General features: G+C 37.5%; 1 protein-coding gene across 4 annotated transcripts in view; it reads right to left on the bottom strand.

The window, feature by feature from the left end:
• Positions 1–21,029, bottom strand: part of TCEA1 (transcription elongation factor A1) — a 47,349-nt gene that overhangs the window by 17,910 nt on the left and 8,410 nt on the right. For all 4 annotated transcript variants that reach the window (XM_070631623.1, XM_070631624.1, XM_070631625.1 and 1 more), the window contains 2 exons: positions 10,468–10,530; positions 2,609–2,714 (listed from right to left, as the gene is read on the bottom strand). In XM_070631623.1, coding sequence (XP_070487724.1) covers positions 2,609–2,714; positions 10,468–10,530 — 169 coding nt within the window. The remainder of the gene's footprint in view (positions 1–2,608; positions 2,715–10,467; positions 10,531–21,029) is intronic.

Below are 21,029 nucleotides of genomic sequence, written 5' to 3'. Positions count from 1 at the left end.
CCTCATGTTAAAGAGACACATTTTGGGGTGGCAAATTTTGTTCCCCTTCAGTACACTCTATGATGTTCATACAAAGGCAAAATCGGTTAACGATGCATTTCTCAGAATGCATCCCAGTCGTTAAGTGAGGCATAACTGTAGTTGAAGCAAAATCTATGTACCAGGGGAAAAAAGGACAAGAAATGCAACAAGACACTAACTGAGAGCTGTATTTAGGATAGACTTAAGGAAGACTTTTTTCCTCTTCCAACTCTCCAAATTTTATTTAATGAACATGTAAATCTTTTAACATAAATTAAAAAGTTTTTAAAGGAGTATTTGTACTGGAATTAGATCCCTACAGGAAGTATAAAGAGTAAAACTTCTTTAAATTTAAGATTAAATAAGCATAAGTGCAATGTCCACTCTTTTCTCCCACAAAACGTCAATTATCTTTTCAGAAATAAAAATGCACGTATAGAGTTCTCAATCAACTTTCTATGACTCATTTTAATTACTTTACAATATGGAATTAGATTTAAAATTTAAATAAACGTAAGACTTTCAATGTGTCTTTAAAGACTAGACTTTTTTAAAAAGTTTTTTATTCTGAAATAATTTGAAACTTGCACAAATCTTCTAAGAACAGTACAAAGAACTTTACTCAGATTCCCCAACTATTAATGTTTTGGCACACTCGCCTCCTCATTCATTCACTCCCCCTTACATATATATATATACGTGTGTTGTATGTACACACACATACACGCTCCATCACGTGCACACAGACATATTTCCTTTAAACCATCTAAAAATAAGTAGCAGACATCATGCTCCTTTATCCCTGTTCATTGTGTATTCCCTGAGATAAATAAATCCATTTCTATAATCACAGTAAATAGTAAATTTAACAATGATACAATATTGTTTACTTACCTAGAGACCTTATGCAAATTCTGCCAATTATCTCAATAATGATCTTTATAGCAATGTTTTTTTCTGGTCCAGAATCCAATAAAGGAACACATAGTATAGCTGGTTTTTTTAAGACTAGACTTTCTTATGGGCTTTACAATGTTTAGTTCCTAGTTTCCAAGCTCTTGTAAGTAACAGTTTTTTATTATTACTACTGTTCTTTGAAATTTTATAAGGTTCACTTTTTCTATTTTTTCTTCCATATAAGGCCAATAACTGCTTAGAGAAATAGCTGATTCCAGGGCTGGGGCAGGGAAGATAGATGAGCCCAAGACATTTTGTGTTGCCAGAAAGTAAGAAAGAGATTAAAAAAAAAAAAAAAACCAAACAAACAAACTGAAGGGGGCTTGTCAACGGAGCTTTAGGAGCCAGTGTGAAGGGGTACCCAGTGGTCAAAACCGAGAAAATATAACTATCAAAATAAACACAAACAATAATGGATTATAATCCCTTATGTATAGAATAGGAATCCAAGCGTCCACACTAATAGATAAATAACTAGGAGATGAAAGGAGGGTTCTTTCTTATAACAGAACGATGACTTATAAATACTCAAGAAGTGGAAGAGTTGGAAAATCACTATTTTGCAACCGTCATTGTAAAACATGGTTTGGACAAGAGTCAATGGATACTACATGGGAGGATCTGATGAGGAGCAAGATAGTTTTAGGATCTTAAAGTGTCTCCCACAAAATACCTATTAGGTACAAGAGTAAGAAAAATAAACTATGCACTGTATACCTTGACGGGGTTATCATAATGAACATCATGAATGCCTGTGGATGTGATGCCCTGAGAAGAACACAACATACTGACGTAGTTTCAACCTTAGATGCACAGTCTGATTTAATCACAAGGAAATAGCAGATAAATCCCAAATAAGGAACACACTTTTAAAAACAAAAATGGAAGGGTGCTTGTATTCTTCAAAATGTCAATGTCATGAAAGACATAAAAACGCTTAAGAACTATTCCAGATTAGGAGGCTAGATACGTGATCCTAGACCAGATCTTGTTCTGGAAGAGGAAAAAAAGCTATAAAGGGCATTACTGGAACAACTGACAAAAGTGCAATGTGCACTATAAAGTACTGCGCCAATGCTTAATTTTCCGAATTTCCTGTATTATGACTACATAAGAAAATAAACTTGTTTCAAGGAAATACACACTTAAGTACTAAACAGTAAAGCATGATAGATGTGACCTAATCTCAAATGATTCAGGAAAAACCATCTGTGTGTGTACGAGTAGATACATATAGAGAAGATGGAAGAGAGAGAATATGACAAAACAAATATGCCAAATATTAAAGATTATCTAGAAAAAGGATGTATGTGAGTTCGTGTCGTTATTCTTGCAAGTTTTCTTAACTGAGAAAATTATTTCAAAAACCTTTTCCAAAAATATGACAACCTTTCTTGAAGAAATTTTCCTTTTACTCCAAGAAGCAATGCAGGTAAAAGTGCAGAAAAATAAGAAAGCTAAATTTGACTAGCTTAAAAAGTAAAACCCCCAATGACGTCAAACCAGCGCCCCTCACCCTTATTATAAGGCACTGATTTCAGTACATCCATACTCATAAAGAAAAAGCACAACAATCAAATGTTTGAATCAACCAGAACATCATAAATATATAAGGGAAGATCAACTATACCTAGTAACTTTTTCCAGGATTTGATGAGAGACTTTGCTAAAGATGTAACTTCTTCATCTGTACTCTGCTTGCGAATAGCATTTACTGACATTCCAATTCTTGTGGACTGTAAGGCAACAACAAAAAATTTGTACAAGCAATTTTATTTCAGACAATTCAGTGTTTCATTTTCCTCTTTCCCAGATTCCTGTTTTCATTTTAAAACAGAAAAAAACCTGAATTATTTGGGTTTTTAATTTTTCTTTTTGAAGATTAGCCCTGAGCTAACATCTGCTGCCAATCCTCCTCTTTTTGCTGAGGAGGACTGGCCCTGAGCTAACATCCATGCCCATCTTCCTCTACTTCATATGTGGGACGCCTGTCACAGCATGGCTTGACAAGAGGTGCATACATCTGCACACCTAGGATCCAAACCAGCGAACCCCAGGCCACCAAAGCAGAATGTGCGAACTTAACAGCTGCGCCACTGGGCCAGCCCCTATTTGAATTCTTAAAATAGTATACCTATAGACTTAAGGCACATACATCTTCAGATGAAACATTGGACTCAAGGTTCTTATCACAGAGTTCTGAAAGCATATAACTTGCTACTGTTATAAGGCTGGCTAACTAGTAAATGAAATGATTCTTTCCATAAGAGAGACGCAAGAATAAAATATAAAATGTTTGTATTTATACGTAAGGTAGGCTAAAGCAATGATGACTAATATATGCATGTCTTTGTTTCTATACATTCTTCTACATAGTTTACTTCCTGCACCACCTGCTGCAACTTATGAGGATATCCAAACAAATAATATCATCTACAGGGGCTTAAAAAGCATTTTGGGGGGGCCTAAAATCAGCATATAATCACAGATATAAAAATGGACTTCACAGACTATAACATACGGTAATTTACTATGTGCGTAGCATTATGCTGGGAGCATCCAGAGTCATTACTTTTCCTAACGACCCTTCAAAGTTAACATCATTATCCCTATTTTTAAAGATGAAGAGATTGAAAGTACCAATAAATAACTTGCCCAGCATCACACCATTACTAATTGCCAAAACTGGGATTTTAATCCAGGTCTGTCCACCTCGAAAGTCCATGCTCTTTCCAGCACATCAGTGGCTTTCAAATTGTCCTGAAAGAACATAAAAGCTATGACAGGACAATTATGGATGATAAATAAAAAATGCTAAATTATTTACTAAGTTCATTAGCAGACAATCTTTCAAAACATATGTCTATGAAAGAAAAAAATAAGAGAAGGAATTCTTAGTGGTAAAAAAAAAAAAAGAGGGGGACTCCTGCTGTAAACTTTAAGGCAGAGAAATAAATGGATACTTAACATTTCCTTTCCTTCTAAATTACTCAACCCTCTCAACAACGACACAGATTCAGGACAAAAGTTTTGTTCAAGAATTTAGAATACAGTTGTCCCTCAGTATTCGCAGGGGTTTGGTTCCAGGACCCCCGCAGATACCAAAATCTGCAGATGCTCAAGTCCCTATATAAAATGGTAAACTACCTGCATATCAACTATGCACATCTTCCCTTACACTTTAAATCATCTCTAAATTACTCAGAATGCCTACTACAATGTAAATACTATGTAATACTAGTAAATACTATAGTACTATAGTATTATAGTAAATAAATACTAGTAAATACTAATAAATAGTTGTTATACTGTATTGTTTTGGAAATAATGATGGGGAAAAAAGGCTGCGCATGTTTAGTACAGACATAACCACTCGGAGGCCTTGTGATCTGTGATTGGTTGAATCTGCGGGTGTAGAAGCCCAGGATATGCAGGGCTAACTGTGTGTGTTTGGCCAGAGTGTCCATGTTATATCTCTTGGAAAGCTGAGCAAGGCAGATAAGGTTCCAGAACAGAAAGACAAAGGGGACTCTGCAATTCTAAAACCCCAAAATGGTCTGGGATTAATGTTTTGGTTTTTTTTTTTAATCCACAGAAAATGGTTTATTCCTTTTAGAAAATAAGATATGCTCTCAGAACTTTTTTTATTAAAAACACTTTTATTTACTTTAGAACTTTTCTAAAACACTATTTTGTCAGCTGATGAAGTAGCCACTTCAGCACAGAAAACTTTCCAGAGGCAAGTGCCTGGGCTGGATGCCACAGCTCACAACTGTGTGGACCAAGGGCTGTATCATCACATGCAGGTAACTGCCTGGAAGCGGGCTTTCAGCTTGTGGCCAGTGTATTGAGTGTCAGATCCGATTTCCCTGCCCAACGCCTGCAGCACTCCTTCTCCAGCACCGACTCACAGCTCCTCCTCACCCTCCCCCCACACACACCATCAACAAAATCTACTTTTTAAATGAGCGGAGGAAATCACTTGAGTTACTAATATAGTTCTGAAGTTTGGGACTGACACAGATTGGCAAAGAAAATGGAATTTTAGGAGGTGGTCAGAGATGAGCAAAGCCATAAGGAGAGCGTGAACAAATTGTGTGCTGTAGGGTGACTGCTTTTTAATTATTACAAGATGTTTTGATGACTAAAGAGTTAATGATTTCCTGCTTAGAAGCTAGGAAAACCCATATAAAGAATATAGGCATCTGTAAGAAACATGCTTATCTAAGGAAGAGATTGTCCAGTAAAGAATAATAAGAAATGAGGCTATTTGAGGCAGAGTGAAAAACAAAGATTGAGGTAGATTTTTTTCCCCTATTAAGGGAGTATTTTGGGAAAAGTAGAATAAGTAGACAGAAGAAAGGATTATGAAGCTATTTTACTTCGATAACCAAGTCTAGATTTGCCTTTAAGAATTCTCTAGACCTTGTGGATTTTTCCTAAAACTGGTAGACTATAATTTACAGTATGTAATAGGAGGGCTAACAGTGTTTTGTGCTCAAATAACATTAGGAATTATACAGTTAAACAGGCTTCCTGACTGCAGGACTAATGAAAGTTTTTGAGATGAACTATACATCGTGAAATTCTACACAGAGAAAATGTGTGCCTTTGCCCATGGTTGGCCATCTGGTTTCTGTAGAACACCAGGTACACAGTTAGAAAGACAGTACCTTGGAAAAATGGAGAGTACATTAAACTGACTTAGGGAGTCAGATGCATATTGGTCGTGAAGGAGAAAGGAATGAGTAGTGAGATCAAGAGACACTGTCAACATCACAAGTAATAAGCAGATTGCTATGTTCTAGAAGACAATCACCTTTGTGATCACTCATGAGGTTTTGCCAAGATGATTCGAAGATAGCCATTAAAACTTAAGGTAAAAAAATATACAGCTTCTATAAAACACTGCTGAAAGAAATTAAAGACTACGTAAACAAACGGAAAGGCATCCCATATTCAGAGATCGGAAGATTGAAATGTGAAGACTGAAACACTAATCAAATCGAACTACAGATTCAGTGCAATCTCTATCAGAATCCCAAATGACTTTGTGTAGGAACTGAGAAGCTTATCCTAAAGTTCATATGGAAATGCAAGGGATCCAAAATAGTCAAAACAATCTTGAAAATGAGGAACAAATTTGGAGGACTCACAATTCCCAATTTCAAAATTTACTACAAAGCTACAATAATCACGACAATGTGGTCCTACATAAGGAGTGACATGCAAATTAATGGAATAGATTTAAGAATCCAGAAATAAATCCCTCTATTTTTGATTACTGATTTTCAATAAGGATGTCAAGAGAATTCACCGGAAAAAAGAATACAAAAAGGTGGAACAACTAGATATCCATATGTAAAAGAACAAAGTTGGATTTCTTCTTTATACCACACATGAAAACTAACTCAAAATGAATCACAGATCTATACGTAAGAGCTAAAACTATAAGACTCTTAAAAGAAAACACAGAAATAAATCTTCACAACTTTGAATTAGGCAATGGTTTCTTAGATATGACACCTAAAGCACAAGCAACTACATAAAACATATATTAGACTACAGAAAAATTTTAAAGTTTTGTGCTTCAAAGACCACCACCAAGAAAGTAAAGATAATCCACAGAATGTGAGATAATATTTGCAAATTCTGTATCTGATGATGGACGTGTATCTGGAATACATAAAGAAGTATTACACCTCAAAGCAAAAAGACAAATTACCCAACTTAAAAATTGGCCAATGATTTGAATAGACATTTTTCCAAACAAGATATACAAATGGTCAATAAGCACGTGAAAAAATATTCAACATCCTCAGTCATTAGGAAAATGGAAATCAATACCACAATGAGATATCACTTCATACCGACTAGGATGGTTATAATCAAAGACAGATAATAACAAGTATTTACAAGAACGTGGAAAAACTGGAATCCTCATTTACTTGCTGTTGGAAATGTAAAATGGTACAGCCACTTGGGAAAACAGTCTGGCAGATCCTCAAAACATTCAACATAAAATTACCATATGACTCAGCATTACCACTCTTTTAGGCTATCTACCCAAGAGAAACAAAAACTTATGTTTACACACAAACTTGTACACGAATGTACATGGCAGCATGAGTCATAACAACCAAAAAAGTGGAAACAACCCAAATGTCAGTCACCTGATAAATGGATAAACAAAATGTGGTATATCCATACAATGGAATACTTATTATTCAGCCATAAAAACCAATGAAGTATCGATACATGCTACAACATGAATGAACCTTGAAAAGATTACGGTAAGTAAAAGAAGCCAGACACAAAAGGTCACATATTTTATAATTTCATTTATATGACATCTCTAATAGGCAAATCTACAGAGACAAAAAGTAGATTGATTAGTGGTTGCCTAGGGCAGAAGATGGGGGGCAATCTGGGGAGAAATGGGGAATGACTGCTAAAAGTACGAGGTTTCTTTTTGAGGTGATGAAAAAGTTCTAGAATTGACTGTGGTCGCAGTAGAATTCTTTGACCATACTTGTACACTTTAAATGAGTGAACTGTATGGTATGTAAATTATATCTCAATAAAGCAGTTAAAAAAAAAGAAAAAGAAAACAGATTGCACACAGCAGTGTTTACTATCCTCCCACAAAGTCTCACGAGGACATGGACTCGGTCTTGTTCACCACTACATTCAGCATATACAATAATACCTGGCATATAGCAAACAATTACTGAACGAATGATTCTACTATATATAAAAATTTACAAAATAGCCCAATCTGGTGTAGTATTTGTCTTCCTGTTTACTTCCTCACCTTCAACCCCACCAATTATCCTTTACTGTATCACTCTTCTTAAAGTTTCTGTAATCTAATTGTAAACTCCAATGGACTCTTCAGTTATCATTTGATTTAACCAGTCTGTTACCTCCTTAACACTGTTTACTCATCCTCCTTGAAGTTCTAATCCACCCCTATGCTATTAGCTCTCCAAAATTTCCTAAACCTATCTTTTCGCCTACTTTCTAGAGCCTTTTACACATACGGCTTTTAAATCAAATTCTAATTTAGATTAAACTTAAATAAAATCTAAAATTCAGTTCTTCAGTCACATTTCAAGTGCTCTATAGCCTCATGTGGTTAGTGCTACTGTATTAGATAACACAGAATGTTTCCATCATTGTAGAAAGTTCTACTTGACATTACTGCTCTATAAGTTATATTCAACTACCCATCAGACATCTATTTGTTTCACAGGCATCTCAAAACCCAACAGATCCAAAACTATCCTTTATCTCTTCACCTCTCCACCTTTATTTCCTTCTCATCTACCCCCACCAAATAACCTTCCTTGAATTATTCTGTACTGTTAAATGGCACCATCTACCTAGTTACCACGGCTAAAATCTCAGTCATCCTAAATTCTTCCTTCTCCCCCCCCCAATCCAGACAGCTATCAATTCTTGTAGGTTATCCATCATTAACAAGTACTCCTTCTCTATTTCTACTGCTACCACCTTAGTTCAAGCCCTCATCACTGCTCCCCTAAGTTAACTGCAACAGTCAACAAGTCTTCCTGTTTCCAGCCTCCTGTTTTTTCCACCATGCAAATCCGGTCATGTACTTTCCTGCTCCACAGCTTTCAGCAGGACTGCTCACACAGCCCTGCATGCCAGCCGGCCTATGAATTCAACCCTGTATGCGAATTGTCCTTCTTCTACCTTAACTTAATATGCCACACTGCTTGCACATACTGTTAGCTCTGCTGGAATGCCAGTCCTATCTGCCTAGGGAGAACCTATTCATATCTTGAGACTCAGTTTGTACTTTATTGCGTATAGGAAGGCTTGCCTGAGCCTTCCAGATTAAGCCATCAGATTAAGAAGTAAATTTTGTGCTTCTTCCTGCCCTACCTCTGACAAAGGAATCCTATATAGACATCTATCAGGCAACTATACCTTTCTGTCTGATTACACATCAGTTTTCCTCTCCTAGACTTTAAGTTCAATGAGGAAGAAAAGCCATATCTTACTCAACTTTAATAACCCCAACACAACTCCTAAACCTAATAAAAACTCAAATGTTTGTTATATAAATACATAGACTTTCCAAGAAACAAAGCATATAAAAAAAAAAATCAAAGGTGTGTTTTAAATAATAACCCTAACCAACCTCCACACACTCTATAACACGACACATTTCTCTTAAATAAATACTGGGATTACTATGTTGTTTTCAGTGTGGTTATCCCCACATATCGCTGCTAGGATAAAACCATACCTAGGCAACAAGATATTATCTCATAAGCAAGGTTATTCCCAGAGTTGATTTGCCAGAGAAACTGCTGATCTTTGGACAGGATATCTGAACTGAGAAGACAGGATTTAATGAATTGTTCCTTTCCCTTTCTTGGGTCTACATTTAGAGGAGCTCATAACGTTTTTTTGCACCATGTATCCTTTTGGCAATATGAAGCTCATGGACCTCTTCTCAGAATGTTTTTAAAAAGGATTAAATAAAACACATAGGTTTACATAGAAAACCAATTATATAATATACAGTTAGAAAATATTTTCTTAAATGTGATACATTTAAGAAATGTATATGCTTCTTTATTAAAACATCAAATAAGACCCAGGATAAGGTTATTACAGCCACCATAATAAGAAGCAAAAATGGATGTCAATACATCTACAACTACTATATGAAGTTAAACTACCCATGATTTCTTCCAGTTGCAGTCATAAATACTGCCAATACAATTGTAGTTTACTGCCTTCATAATTGGAAGAAATGTTCAATTTCAGTTAGATGTTACTGAAAATAAATATGTGATTTTTTTCCCAACCATGTTCACAGCCCCCCATCACCCTCCCCTAAATTCTGACTTAATGAAATAGAAATAACAAAGGCGGCACTCATGGATAAAAAGAAATGTGTGGCAGAAAGCCAGATTCATATTACTATTTACTTTCCTTTTTAACATTTTGACTTTTGTTAAAGTTTTATTTTTATGTTTTAGTCTTGATGGAACATAAAAATAAGACTTCAGTAATGAATCTATGCAATGTCTACTAGACATTTGCTTGTGTACACAGCTGGCCTATATTAAAAAAAGAGAGAAGAGCAACATCTTGCCATCCTCCTCCCTAAAGCTAGCTTCACGCTGGCAGTAGCTATCAATAACAGCCCAAGAAAGTAAAATCTTAGAAGACGAAAGCAGTGCCAAGAGTTCAATCTCCTTTAATAGTGAGATTTCACACCCAGAGCCAACCTTGGAGATTCAGGTTCTATTCTTCTTGAGGAAGGCAACATTTTTCTATAATGGCAATTTAGTAGATTATCAATTTATGTTGCAATCATAAAAAAAAAGTTAACAGTGGTTTACAACGTTAAGAGGACAGCACAAAAAACTTACATTGGCATTGAAGATGTTTCAATATTTTATGACAATTATCTATTCAAAAATTATGGCACATATTAGCACATACCTGTAATAATTCCAGGGTCATAGGAATATTCTTAAGCTCCTTCAGCAAATCCAATGCTCCAGCCTATAAAATAAAACAATTTCGCATTGAAAATCCCAGATAGTAAAGCAAGGACTAACTAGAGATTTATGTTTTCCTATCCACAACTCACTATGGATCACTTAGTCATCTGAGAATGAGAGAGACAGATATATAGAGAGAGAGAGAGAGACAGAGATGTAGTGTTTTCCAAATAGGGGTTGCAACTCACTAGAGGATCATAAAATCAATTTACTGAGTTATCATCAGCACTTGTTAAATACTGTTTTGTGAAAGTTTTTTTTCAATAGTATTTCTTTACTGTCCCAGGTAGAAATATAATATATATTTCTTACTGTGGTGGTATTACACACCCCAAATTTCCATGGAGAGCACCTTCCTGATAAAGGAGCCAACCCTGAGAAAGTGGGAATGAGGGTCAGAAGATGCTGCAGTGCCTCTAGCATTTGCTCACACACAAGGAGAGTGAGAAAGGGCATCTCTACTACAATGCTCATGAGGTCTCTCCGTATCTCAAAGGTTTGTCACAAGAACCCTACCATCTTTCTGGTTCTTGCAAAGTAGTAAAACACAAATTCTGAAAAAGAATTTAGAACCAAGATCTATGTTAAGCTCACAGGCCTGTTCATTGCCAGTCCCATCTAGAATCAAAGGCTCCCACGTAGATGATGAAGTTGGAACAAAATAAGACTCATGGAACAATTACATAAAGCAGCTAACGTTAAGAGGAATGGAATTAGATGAGAAGCAACAGCACCACCTACAGCTTGTGGCCAGATATTACAATTTGATATTCATTTAATCTATCATATTTCATCTAACCCAATAAATTCACTTCATCAATCATATTTTATTTATTCTAATACTCACTCAATGTACCTTATTTGGACATATCATTATTGTATACACTACCAATAAAGAAAAAACTATTAAACTGACACAATGTTTTCTTATCACTTCTTTTTACGTTTATCAAAAGAACTCTTTAGACTCGGATTATCATACATCTTTTTACATATATAAAAAGAAAATGAAAAGAAAAATTGGCTTAACGTGTTTCTAAAACTACTTTGCATTGAGAGTCCAATGGTTATGGATCATTTTTGACTCAGATTCTTGAAGTCCGCTTTGTTCGATATAAGCAGGGCTACTACACCTGCTTTCTTTTGTTTGCCATTTCCTTGAAGTACCACCTTCCATCCCTTCTCTCTGAGCCTATGTTTGTTTTTAGAGCTGAGATGTGTTTCCTGGAGGCAGCGGACTGTTCAGTCTGTTTTTTTAAATTTTTTTTAATTGAGGTCATGATAGTTTACAGCATTGTGAAACTTCAGCTGTACATTATTTGTCAGACATCATATAAATGCATCTTTTCTGTCCACCCTCCCCACCCCCTACCCACTAGTGACCACTAAACAGTTCTCTTTGTCCGTGTGTTTGTTTATCTTCTACATACAAGTGAAATTATATGGTATCTTTCTCTGTCTGGTTTATTTCACTTAACAAAATACCCTCAAGGTCCATCCATGCTGTTGCAAATGGGATGATTTTGTCTTTTTTTATGGCTGAGTGATGTTCCATTGTGTGTGTGTGTATATATATACACACACACACATAGTGTTTAGTGGTCACTAGTGGGTAGGGGGTGGGGAGGGTGGACAGAAAAGATGCACTTATATGATGTCTGACAAATAATGTACAGCTGAAGTTTCACAATGCTGTAAACTATCATGACCTCAATTAAAAAAAAATTTAAAAAACAGACTGAACAGTCCGCTGCCTCCAGGAAACACATCTCAGCTCTAAAAACAAACACAGGCTCAGAGAGAAGGGATGGAAGGTGATACATACATACATACACACACGCACACACACTACATCTTTATCCAATCATGGGAACTTGGGTTGCTTCCATGTATTGGCTATTGTGAATAATGCTGCAATAAACATAGGGGTGCATAAGTTGCTTTGAATTGTTGACTTGAAGTTCCTTGGATAAATACTCAGTAGCTAGATAGCTGGTCATACGGTATTTCTATTTTTAACTTTTTGAGAAATCTCCATACTGTTTTCCACAGTCACTGCACCAGTTTGCATTCCCATCAGTAGTGTATGAGGGTTCCCTTTTCCCCAGATCCTCTCCAACATTTGCTATTTTTTGTCTTGGTGATTTCAGCCATTCTAACGAGTGTAAGGTGAGATCTTAGTGTAGTTTTGATTTGCATTTCCCTGATGATTAGTGACGCTGAACATCTTTTCATGTGCCTACTGGCCATCAGTATATATATCTTCTTCAGAGAAATGCCTGTTCATGTCCCCTGTCAAATTTTAATCAGGTTGTTTGATTTTTCGTTCTTCAGTTGTGTGAGTTCTTTATGTATTATGGAGATTAACCACCTGTTGGATATATGATTTACAAATATTTTCTCCCAATTGGTGGGTTGTCTTTTCATTTTGATCCTGGTTTCCCCTGCCTTGCAGAAGCTCTTTAGTTGGATGAAGTCTCACTTGTTTATTTTTTCTTTTGTTTCCCTTGTCCGAGCAGACGTGGTATCTGAAAAGATCCTTTTAAGACCAACATCAAAGAGTGTACGGCTTATATTTTCTTCTAAGTTTTATGGTTTCAGGTCTTACCTTCAAGTCTTTGATCCCTTTTGAGTTTATTTTAGTGTATGACATAACGTAACGGTCTACTTTCATTCTTTTGCATGTGGCTGTCCAATTTTTCCAACATCATTTATTGAAAAGACTGTCCTTTCTCCATTTTATGTTCTTAGCACCTTTGTTAAAAATTAGCTGTCTGTTCAAACTCTGTATGACTCCACTCATGGGTGGTAGTTAACATATGGACAAAGAGAACTGATCGGTGGTTACCAGGGGAAAGGTGGGGTGGGGGGAGGGCACTAGGGGTGAAGTGGTGTAACTACAACATGACTAAAAACGATGTACAACTGTAATTTCACAAGGTTGTTAACTATCATAATCTTAATTTAAAAAAATTAGCTGTCCGTAGATGTATGGTTTTATTTGTGGGTTCTCAATTCTGTTCCATTGATCTGTGTGCCTGTTTTTGTACCAGTACCATGCTGTTTTGATTACTATAGGTTTGTAGTACATTTTGAAGTCAGGGATTGTGATGTCTGCAGTTTTGTTCTTTTCTCAGGATTGCTTGAGCTATTCGGAGTCTTCTGCTGCCCTATATGAATTTTAGGATTCTTTGTTCTATTTCTGTGACGAATGTCATTGGGATGATTGGGATTGCACTGAATCTGTAGATTGCTTTAGGTAGTATGGACATTTCAACTATGTTTTACTCTTCCAATCCACGTGCATGGAGTATCTTTCCATTTATTTGTATCATCATCAATTTCATTCAGTAATGTCATAGTTTTTTCACTGTATACGTCTTTCACCTCCTTGGCTAAATTTATTCGTAGATATTTTATTCTTCTTGTTGCAACTGTAAATTGGATTGTGTTCTGAAGTACTCTTCCTGTTAGTTCATTATTAGAGTATAGAATTGCAACTGATCTTCGTTAAGTTGACTTTGTACACTGCAACCCTGCTGTAGTTGTAGATTATTTCTAATAGTGTTCCAATGGATTCTTTAGGGTTTTCTATATAGAAAACCATGTCATCGGCAAACAGTGAGTATCACTTCTTCACTGTCTATTTGGACTTCTTTTATTTCTTTTTCTTGCCCAATTGCTCTGGCCAAAAACCTGCAGTGCTATGTTGAATAAGGATGGTGAGAACCCTGTCCTGTTCCTGTTCTCAGAGGGACGGCTTTCGGTTTTTCCCCATTGAGTATGATGTTGGCTGTGGGTTTGTCATTTATGGCCTTTATTATGTTGACGTACTTTCCTTCTATAGCCATTTTATTGAAAGTTTTTATCATAAACAGATGTTAGATCTTGTCAAATGCCTTCTCTGCATCTACTGAGATGATCATGTAGTTTTTGCTCCTCATTTTGTTAATGTGGTGTATCACACTGATTGATTTGCAGATGTTGAACCATCCCTGAGTCCCAGTTGATCATGCTGTATGATCATTTCGATGTATTGCTGCATTTGGTTTGCCAGTATCTTGTTGAGGATTTTTGCATCTATGTTCATCAGTGAAATTGGCCTGTAATTTTCCTTCTTTGTGTTGTCCTTGTCTGGCTTTGGGATCAGGGTGATGTTGGCATTGGAGAATGTGTTAGGAAGTGTTCCATCTTCTTCAATTTTTTGGACTAGTGTGGGAAGGACAGGTAATAAATCTTTGAATGCTTAGTAGAATTCTCCAGAGAAGCCAGCTGGTACCGGCCTTTTATTTTTAGGGAGGTTTTTCATTACTGTTTCAATCTCTTTACTTGTGATTGGTCTATTCAGATTATCTATTTCTTCTTGATTCAGTTTTGGGGGATCCTAAGAGTCTAAGAATTTATCCATTTCTTCTAGATTGTCCAATTTCTTGGCATACAGTTTTTCATAGTATTTTCTCATAATCTTTTATATTTCTGTAACACCCATGGTAATTTCTCCTCATTCATTTCTAATTTATTTGAGCCTTCTCTCTTTTTTTCTTAGTGAGCCTGGCTAACGATTTGTCAATTTTGTTTATCTTCTCAAAGAATCAGCTCTTTGTTTCACTGACCCTTTATACTGTTTTTTTTGTTTCAATTGCATTTATTTCTGCTCTAATTTTTATTATGTCCCTCCTTCTGCTGACTTTGGGCTTTGTTTGTTCTTCTTTTTCTGTTAGGTGTAGTTTGAGATTGCTTATCTGAGATTTTTCTTGTTAGTTAAGGTGAGACTTATTGCAATGGATTTCCCTCTTAGGAAAGCTTCTGCTGCATCCCATATGAGTTGGTACAGTGTGATTTCATTTTCATTTGTCTCCAGATATTTTTTTATTTCTCCTTTATTTTCTTCAATGACCCACTGGTTGTTCAGTAGCATGTGGTTTAGCCTCCACATCTTTGTTTCCTTCCCAGCTTTTATCTTGTAGTTGATTTCTAGTTTCATAGCATTATAGTTGGAAAAGATGCTTGCTATTATTTCAACCTTCCTAAATTTACTGAGGCTTGTCTTGCCTTGTTTCCCAACATATGGTCTATTCTTCAGAATGTTCCATGTGCACTTGAGAAGAATGTGTATTCTGCTATTTTTTGGATGGAGTGTTCTATATATATATATATATATACATATATATATCATTAAGTCCATCTGGTCTAGATTTTCACTTAATTCCACTATTTCCTTGTTGACTTTCTGTCTGGATGATCTATCCATTGGTGTAAGCAGGGTGCTGAGGACCCCACAATTATCGTGGTGGTGTTAATATCTCCTTTTAGGTTTGTTAATAGTTGCTTTATGTACTTTGGTTCTCTTATGTTGGGTGCATAAATCTAAGTGTTATGTCTTCTTGGTGGAGTGTCCCTTTTATCATTATATACTGTCCCTCTTCCTCTTTTTTATCTTGAAGTCTACTGTGTCTGATGTAAGTATGGCAACACCTGCTTTCTTTTGTTTGCATTACTTTGGAGTATTGTCTTCCTTCCCTTCACTCTGAGCCTGGGGTTGTCTTTGGAACTGAGATGTGTTTCCTAGAGACAGCATATTGTTGTGTCTTGGTTTTTAATCCATCTGGCCACTCTGTGTCTTTTGATCGGAGAATTTAGTCTATTTACATTTAGAGTGACTAGTGACATATGAAGGCTTAATGCTGCCATTTGATCACTCGTTTTCTGGATCTTCCGCATTTCCTTTGTTTCTTGTCCCATGTATTTTGGACTATGAATTCAATTAGGTAGTTTTCTATACTGGTTTTCTTAGTTTTCTCCTTATTTATCATTTGTGTGTCTGTTCTAATTATTGGTTTAGTGGTTACCATGAAGTTTGTATTAAAAACCTTGTAGATGAGAAAGTCAATTTTCCGATAGCCTCTTATTTCCTTAGACTAAGCCAATTTCATCCCTTCCCTCTTCCCCTTCTACAGTGTTATTGTCACATCTTATTCCATTTTGCGTTGTGAGTTTGTGGTTAAATTGACAAACATTTATTTTTGGCATTGTCCTTCCCTTCATCTTTAATGTTATAATTATCTGCTAACATGCTCTGATAGAGAGCTGCAACTTTCTGATTTTGTCTATCTATTTATCTCCTTGATTAGGGTTTTGTAACCCCTCTCTCTTTTTTCAGGTATGAGGGCCTTCTTGAGGATTTCTTGTAGGGGGCATCTTGCGATGAACTCCCTTAGCTTTTGTTTATCTGGGAAAGATTTTATTTGTCCATCACATCTGAAGGATAGTTTTGGTGGACAGAATATTCTTGGCTGAAAATTTTTGTCTTTCAGAATTTTGAATATGTCATTCCACTCTGTCCTAGTCTGTAAGGTTTCTGCTGAGAAATCTGCTGAAAGCCTGACAGGGGTTCCTTTGTAAGATATTTTCCTCTGCCTTACTGCCCTTAATATTCTTTCTTTGTTATTGAATTTTGCCAGCTTTACAACTATATGCCTTGGAGAAGGTCTTTTTACATTGATATAGTTAGGAGATCTATTGGCTTCTTTCACTTGTATTTCCAGCTTGTTCCACAGGTTTTGAAAGTTCTCAGCTATTATTTCTTTGAACAACCTATCTGCCCCATTCTCCTTCTCTTCTCCCTCTGGAATATCTATAATCCTTATGTTGCATTTCCTAATTGAGTCGGAAATTTCTCAGATAATTTCATTTCTTTTTACTCCTAGTTCTCTCTCCTCCTCCATCTGAAGAATTTCTACATTTCTGTCCTCAAGGCTGCTGATTCGTTCCTCCATAACATCAGTTCTACTGTTCAGGGAGTCCAGATTTTTCTTTATCTCACCCATTGTGTTTTTCATCTCCAACATTTCTGATTCGTTCTTCTTTATAGTTTCAATCTCTTTCATGGAGAACTCCCTCTGTTCATTAAATTTGTTCCTGATTTCATTCAATTGTCTATATGTATTTTCTTTTAACTCGTTGAAATTTTTTATGATAGCTATTTTGAATTTTCTGTCATTTATAAATTTCTGTGCCTTCAAGGTTGATTTCTGAGTACTTGTCATTTTCCTTCTGGTCTGGAGATTTAACATTTCTTCACACTGCTTGACAGCAAGGAGTTGTGCCTCTGCACAGAGACAGTATTTGGTCACAGCTTCCACCTGCCACCACTAGTGGGAGGGGGAAGGAACTGTGTAATCTGAGCCCACCAGGATCCCTGTCAGCTGTGCCTGTCTGAGCCTAGGCCACTCCTTGTGATCACAGAGGCCCTGTGGGGTTTCCCACCAAAGGAGAAAGCAATCACGTGGAGGCTTTGGGCTGCTCCCACCTGCTCTGACAGCCCTGCCCAGATGTGCTCCCAACTTTGGGACCACAGCAGTACTATGGGCATTCGCAGCACCTGGGAGCTCCTTCACCCTGACTCACAGCTCTGCCACTGTATGGTCCTAGGTTGTACCACCTACTGTGCTCGGTGGGCAGGGCCTCCCCACTGGGTCCAAGCCTGAGCTGCTCCCTGTGGACTACATAGCCCTGTGGACTCTCCCACTGGATCAGAAAGTGATCCCGTGGCAGCTCGGGGCTGCCATCATCTGTTTCCACAGTCACACTCTGGCGCACGCCCACACTTGGGGCCACAGCAGTGCTATGAGTGCTTCAGCCAGGAGAGCAGTCACATGCACGTACTGGGCTGCCTAGGAGCTGGAGAGCACTCACCTATCTCCTCCACCTTCCCAGGGGTAGTCCATCCACCTTCATGCATAGCAGCACGGGTCTCTCAGGCATCCTGATGTGTTGTGTGGGTATCCTCTGCTTATGAATGAATGTCCATTTAGCTGTAGTTTGAAGGGGGGAGACAATGGAAACAGCTCACTCTGCCACATTGCTGATGTCACTCTTGGGTCTTGTTTTTTAACGGATGTAGCCATTCTGTGTCTTTTGATTGGTGAATTCAGCCCATTTACATTTAGAGAGATTACTGATATATGAGGGCTTAATACGGCCATTTTATCTCGTTTTGTGGTTGTTCTATATTTCTATTGTTTCTTTTCCTTTGTGATTCTCACTGCCATTTTAGTTTGGTAGTTTTCTCAATTTTACCTTTATTTATGATTTGTGACTCAGTTCTGTCTGTATTGCAGTTACCACAAGGTTTATATAAAAGATCTCATAGATGAGATAGTCCACTTTCTGATAGACTCTTATCTCCACTAGCCTAAGCAGGTTCCAACCCCTTGCTCTTCCCCTTCTATGTTTTCGTTGTCACCAATTATTCCTTTTTGTGTTGTGTTTGTGACTAAACTGAAGTGTTTATAGTTATTTTTGATGCTTTCCTTCCCTTTATCTTTTATGTTATAACTTAATGTTTGCTAGCCTACTCTAATAGAAAGCTGTAATTTTCTGATTTTCTCTGTCTAATTATCTCCTTGTTCAAAGCTTTGAAAACATTTGCCTTTTTGTTTCAGGTAAGAGGGCTCCCTTTATCACTTCTTGTAAGGCAGGTTTAGTAGCGATGAACTCCCTCAGCTTTCACTTATCTGCAAAGTCTTTATTTCTCCTTCATATCTGAAGGATAATTTCACTGAATAGAGTATTCTTGGCTGATAGTTTTTGTCTTTGAGTATTTTCAGTATTTAACTGCATTCTCTCCTAGCCTATAAGGTTTCGGTCGAGAAACCTGCTGAAAGCCTGATGGGGGTTCCTTTGTAGGTTATTTTCTTCTCTCTTGCTGTCCTTAATATTTTTTCTTTGTCACTGACTTTTGACAGTTTTAATATTATATTTCTTGGAGAAGGTCTTCTTGCACTGATGTAATTAGGAGTTCTACTGGCTTCACCTACATATATGTCCAGTTCCTTCCTCAGGTTTGGGAAGCTCTCAGCTATTATTTCTTTGAAGAAGTTTTATGCTTCTTTCTCCCTCACTTCTCCTTTTGAGATACTTATAATCCTTATGTCACTTTTCCTAATTCAGTTGAATATTTCTCTAAGAATTTTTTCATTTGTAAAAAATCTGAGTTCTCTTTCCTCTTCAAGCTGAAGCATTTTTAGCTTTCTATCTTTGAGGTCATTCATTCTCTCCTCTATAAGGTCTGCTCTATATTTTATCTCATTAATTGTGTTCTTCATATCCAGAATTTGTTTGGTTTTTCTTTTTTAGAGCTTCAATCTCTTTGGTGAAGTAGTCCTGTTCATTAATTTTATTCCTGAGCTCACTGAACTGTCTTTCTGAGTTTTCTTGTTACTTGCTGAGTTTCTTTATGGCAGCTCTTTTGAATTCTCTGTCAGTCAGATTGTAGCCTTCTGTGACCTCAGGTTTTGTTTCTGAAGAGTTGTCATTTTCCTTCTGTTCTGCAGTGTAACTGTAGTTCTTCATGGTGTTTGATGAATTGATCCTCTGTCAGGGCATCTGTGGTAGTACTCACCTTTTCTTATTTGGAAACTTTGGTTCCGGTCACTTGTGTCTCACATTCCTCCAGTGGCTCTCCGTCAGCTCAGATGCTGCTTTCCACTGCACCACCTGTGCTGCTGTTCCCAGGTTGTCTTGGGGTGTTGGTTGTACTGCTGGCAGGGGTGCTGGGTTCACAGGTGTTACTGTCACTGGTGGGGGCCTGGGAACTCAGGGACTTATACATAGCCCCCCTGCTGGTGGAGCTGGTGTTGGAGTTGCCCCCTGGGGGCTGGGTCACTGGTTCTGCTGTGGTTCCTGTTGCCTCTGGTCACAGATTCCCCCCGCCATTGTTTGGTTGGGGGCAAAGGAGAGGCTGTTTTTTCTGTTCCTGCCCCATCTGCTCATAGTTATGTCAGTCAGTGACTCTGTGTTCACACACGCTGGGCTGAAGCTGCTGTGCAGGGTACCTTTGAGTGGGCTGAGTCACTGCCACTCGGCAAGGAGTGTTCATGCAGATGGGGCCAGTGGGGTAGGGTGGAAGCTCCCACGGGCCAGACTACCTTGGCCACTATGTGAGGATCCCCCTCCTGGATCACTGCTGCCAGGAAGGGAAACGGGGCCCCTCTCCTAGTTCCACTACTCTCTGGGGACCCATCCCACCCACATTTAGACGTATCACTGCATGGATCTCTCAGGCATCCTGTTATGCTTTGTAGGAAATGCTCTGTTGCTTAATAGATGTCTGTTTATTTGTAACTTAGAGGGGAGACACAAAGGGAACAACTTACTCTGCCATGATGCTGACCTCACTCTTCGACTCAGATTTGATGTTTTTACCCCACAAAAAGTTGTACCAAAAACACTAGTAATGCAACATTTCATAAAAGAATCCATAAAAGAGCTAAAAACCATTAGCTCTTAGCTGGCTTTGTAGTTTTTAGAGCTAGCTGTTTTTCATCCCCAGTGCTCTTCATCCATTTGGTTCCTTGAGGTTGAAAGAGCATTCTGCTCACGTCTCTCAGACTTTCTCCCAAGTCACTCATACCTGTTCTGCAAATGTTGATGCTGGGTTTGCTGTTCTGCCTGTGAATGTACATCCCAACAGCCATCTGGCCAACAATATGTGCAACT

Source organism: Equus przewalskii, chromosome 8 (assembly GCF_037783145.1).
Source record: "Equus przewalskii isolate Varuska chromosome 8, EquPr2, whole genome shotgun sequence".
Lineage (NCBI taxonomy): Eukaryota > Metazoa > Chordata > Mammalia > Perissodactyla > Equidae > Equus > Equus przewalskii.
This window is presented reverse-complemented; position numbering and strand designations above follow the sequence as displayed.